Raw genomic sequence first — 3,830 nt, forward strand, 5'->3', positions numbered from 1 at the left:
TATAATATATATTAAAGAAATAACCTAATTTATATTTTTAATATAAAAAAAAAGAAATTATATAAACGTTAATAATAAAATATAATCAATTAAATTTTAAATCTTAATGAAATAAAATTGTATTCATTTTAAAAATATATTAATATTGGAAAATTATAAAAATTTTGTTTTTTTTTTCATAAGTACTATTTATAAATATTGAATGAATATTTATTTTGTATAAAATATCTAAGAAACTGAATCAACATACATTTTTTCTAAAACTATCACGACGATTATCACTATATTATTTTTTCAGGTTCAATGTCTAGGTCACTATCGAGGTATGCTATTTATACTCGCAGGTGGTTTGTATCAAGTATTCTTGGACAGTTTGAAACTGTCGTCATACCATTGAATTCGATTCTAACTTTCACCGAACACTTCACCTCGGTCTCTATTCTTCATTTAATATTTACTGTTTTATCGTTCATGATAGACAGTTTTTAATATCATTTATTAATAAAAATTAAAAATAAATTTATTATTATTAAAATTATTTTTATAAAATCTTTTTATTGTAAATTCTCTTAAAGAAAAAATTGCTCGTTAAAATAATCATTTTATATGTCAAGTAGTCAACCATATATTATATATAATAATCAGTCTTGTATGTTATGTAAAGAGATGTAAAGAGAAAGAAATGTATTGTATATATCTTTTATTTATTTCACAAAATTTACTTACCGTTTTTTTAACAGTGTCTCGCAAAGATCTCTTCAAATTGGCCAAGTTATGGGGAACTATCTTCAACTGAGCAATTGGAGGTGAAGAAGCATCGTGTCGACGATTTTTGCAGTCCTGACAACCATTCGCGATAACATTTCTGATTGCATTGGGAATATCCCAAATTTTCGTCGCCTCACGAATTACTTTGGCGGATGGACCTCTGGCAAAATATGGCACAGGCTTGCCATCGTGTGTGCAGACTCCAGTTATGATAACAAGAGTATCCTGTGCCTTAAATCGTAAAAATTATAACTCTTTTAATTATTACAGAATTATAATCTTATTAAAATAAAAATATAAGATAATAATCTAATTTATTATTAATTAATAAGAAAATATGCTCATTAACATATTCAATACAAAGAGTCACACTCTAATAATGGATATTAATTTTTGATGAATAAAATGCAACGAAATCAAAAATGATTGTTCACGATGACTATATGTAAAAGGAAAGCCAGGTTATGTGAAAAATTTCTTTTCATCTTTCACATTTCTGGTAAAAGTTCGTGACCAATTGCTGTAGAATAAGAACTCTTCATGATGCGACCGTATACGTTGTTACCATAAAATAGAAACTCTCCATGACGCGATCGTACGCATTGACCACCATAAAATAAGAAATCCCTATGATGCATACGTTCACATCATCCGTATTTGTTAGTAAACTTAATCAGTGGCACGTGTCGAAAGAATTATTAATTTTTACGAAATTATTTACTTCACGTTGTAGAGTTTCCAACGCAGAATTAACTTCAGAGGCAGGTACTGAGGCGACCAATATGAAACCTTTTTCGTTTTCAACCGATTTCAATTCCTCGACCATGTCTATTAAATTGGATCGAAGGAAATGCGCTCTGCGAGACGGAATGGGTTCCTCAGAGGCGCCAACGTTTCCAAGAGATTCCAACAACGAACGGAACAGGACCATCCTTATCTTCGAGAACATGTCGAACACGTTCCATGCAGCTTCGTCTGTTCGTGATAGATGAAATTTTATTTTAACTTTTTGCTTTAAAATTTAGACATGCTGGGCGAGAAAAATAATAAAAAATATTATTTACACGAATAAAGTAAGATAAAATAATAAAAATATTCGATCGATAATTAACTAGATTTGTAAAACGGACAATAGAAATTGTAATCAGTAACAACTTCAGAATTGCGTGATTTCTTTTAGTTTTACGTTTCAATAAAAGAATTAATAACTTAAATTTCGTTTAAAAATTTGTAGAATATCTTTCTAAGATATCTTAATAAAACTGCAATAGGTTAATGTAGTACTAGTAAATGGATAATATATGCAATAGCATATGTAAATTATAAAGCAAGAATTTTTTAATATATAGTACTTATTAAAAGAATAGAAATATTATATATTAATAAAATGAAAATGAGACCATCTTCTCGATTGCTTTGCGTAGACATAAATGAGGAAACACGATTGGTTGGTTTTGCTACGTCGATCACGTGCCAGTCACGAATTTCCGGTTTGAGCTTGTGAATCTCTGGTTTCATGTTATTCTCTTCAATTTCGTCGAACTCTTTCGAAAGCCCTACAGTTTCTTCGAATCCAAATAAGGATGGAATTGTGAAATTCCCATTTGACAATGTTCCTAATAAATAGATAATTATAATATACAAAATTATTTTTCTATATTGTTGAATAGATATTTGATAGAATAATTTAATTTATAATCAATATTTATACATAATTTGTATTTTTTATAAAATATATTTTGAAAAGATTAAGATTCTTCATAAAGATTCTTCAAGAAGAAGGATAAAAATTTATCAATCAAACCTGTAGTCATTCCTTTAACGTCTCGTGTCCAAAGCAATAATGACGCAATGTTTGAACGCAACATGTGCTCACAATCGTGTTTCTTGTCTCTGTTAGCAGAAATCAGTGCATCGTCCAGTGAGAATCTTGATTGAATCTTGTCCACTTGATTGTTGTTACAACTCTGAGAAATTTAATATATTTTAAATATAAATATATTATATTTTAAATATATTTTAAATATAATAAAAATTTAATATATTTTAATATATATATAAGTAATAGAATTATATTAATAACTTTTTTTTTTATATAACTTGATGATAAATGATAACCAATAAAATAGAATATCAATATCTCTATTTCTTCACTTAATAAATTCTCTAATAAATCAATTATCAAGAATTTCTTTTCTAAAAAATAAATGAAAATTGATCAAGGTAATCAAAGATAATGGAAAATCATACTTGAAGCATTCCTTCTACAGAGAAGAGATGAGAAGCCTTGAAGTTCTTCCAGAATTCCTCCTGATCCTGGCCAGGATCAGCAATGATCATGACAATATTAATGTTTTTCCCATTGTCTATGACGAAATCGAATCTTTTATCGCGTGCCGCGTCTGCAGGACTCGTTTGCTCCATCGTCTTCGTCGACACCTTCGTGTCTGAGATTTGCAGACCCTTATCGATCCCGGTCACTTCCGTTTTCGGGCTGGAAGTGTGGTCCACGGTGATTTTTTGATCTGTCTCTAACGATGGCACCACGTTCCAAGTAGCTGGAATATTTACTAGAAGAAAGATAAATTGTAATGTAATGTATAGAAATATGAAAATAGATTTTTATTAATATTTCTGATTATATTTTTATTCACCTTTGAATTTTTCGTTTTGGGTATTCAAAAATTCTGAAAAAATTCAGGATATCTTGTTAAATTTCTATCTTATTATGCAGTAAATTTTTTTTACATTATTTTGTCACAAGATTTCTTCAATAATTATTCAAAGTATTCATAAGAATAAAATTTGATCTAATTGAAATCTTCTTCTTTATGTACCTCAAAATAATTAGTATTATAATATTAATTATAAAGAAAAGAAACATTATTACTAAATTAAATAAAAGTGTCTTACAAATGAATTAAACTTTATTGAAAATATTCCAATTTTTACTAATCATTTTTATTTCAAAATTGAAAAGATTAATTATTACCAAGAAGATTCCATAAATTTAATTAATTCATATATCTCAATTGACTTTAAAGAATTTTTTTTTTTTTTTT

General features: G+C 27.6%; 1 protein-coding gene across 1 annotated transcript in view; it reads right to left on the reverse strand.

Moving 5' to 3' along the window:
- The window catches only part of LOC102675678, an 8,396-nt gene that overhangs the window by 3,836 nt on the left and 730 nt on the right, over nucleotides 1–3,830 (reverse strand). The window contains exons 2-7 of the mRNA XM_031508128.1: nucleotides 3,423–3,453; nucleotides 3,019–3,338; nucleotides 2,573–2,735; nucleotides 2,169–2,384; nucleotides 1,490–1,743; nucleotides 727–999 (exon numbers count right to left, since the gene is read on the reverse strand). Of these exons, the coding sequence (XP_031363988.1) occupies nucleotides 727–999; nucleotides 1,490–1,743; nucleotides 2,169–2,384; nucleotides 2,573–2,735; nucleotides 3,019–3,338; nucleotides 3,423–3,453 (1,257 nt within the window). The remainder of the gene's footprint in view (nucleotides 1–726; nucleotides 1,000–1,489; nucleotides 1,744–2,168; nucleotides 2,385–2,572; nucleotides 2,736–3,018; nucleotides 3,339–3,422; nucleotides 3,454–3,830) is intronic.

This window comes from Apis dorsata, unplaced genomic scaffold, assembly GCF_000469605.1.
Source record: "Apis dorsata unplaced genomic scaffold, Apis dorsata 1.3 scaffold_74, whole genome shotgun sequence".
Lineage (NCBI taxonomy): Eukaryota > Metazoa > Arthropoda > Insecta > Hymenoptera > Apidae > Apis > Apis dorsata.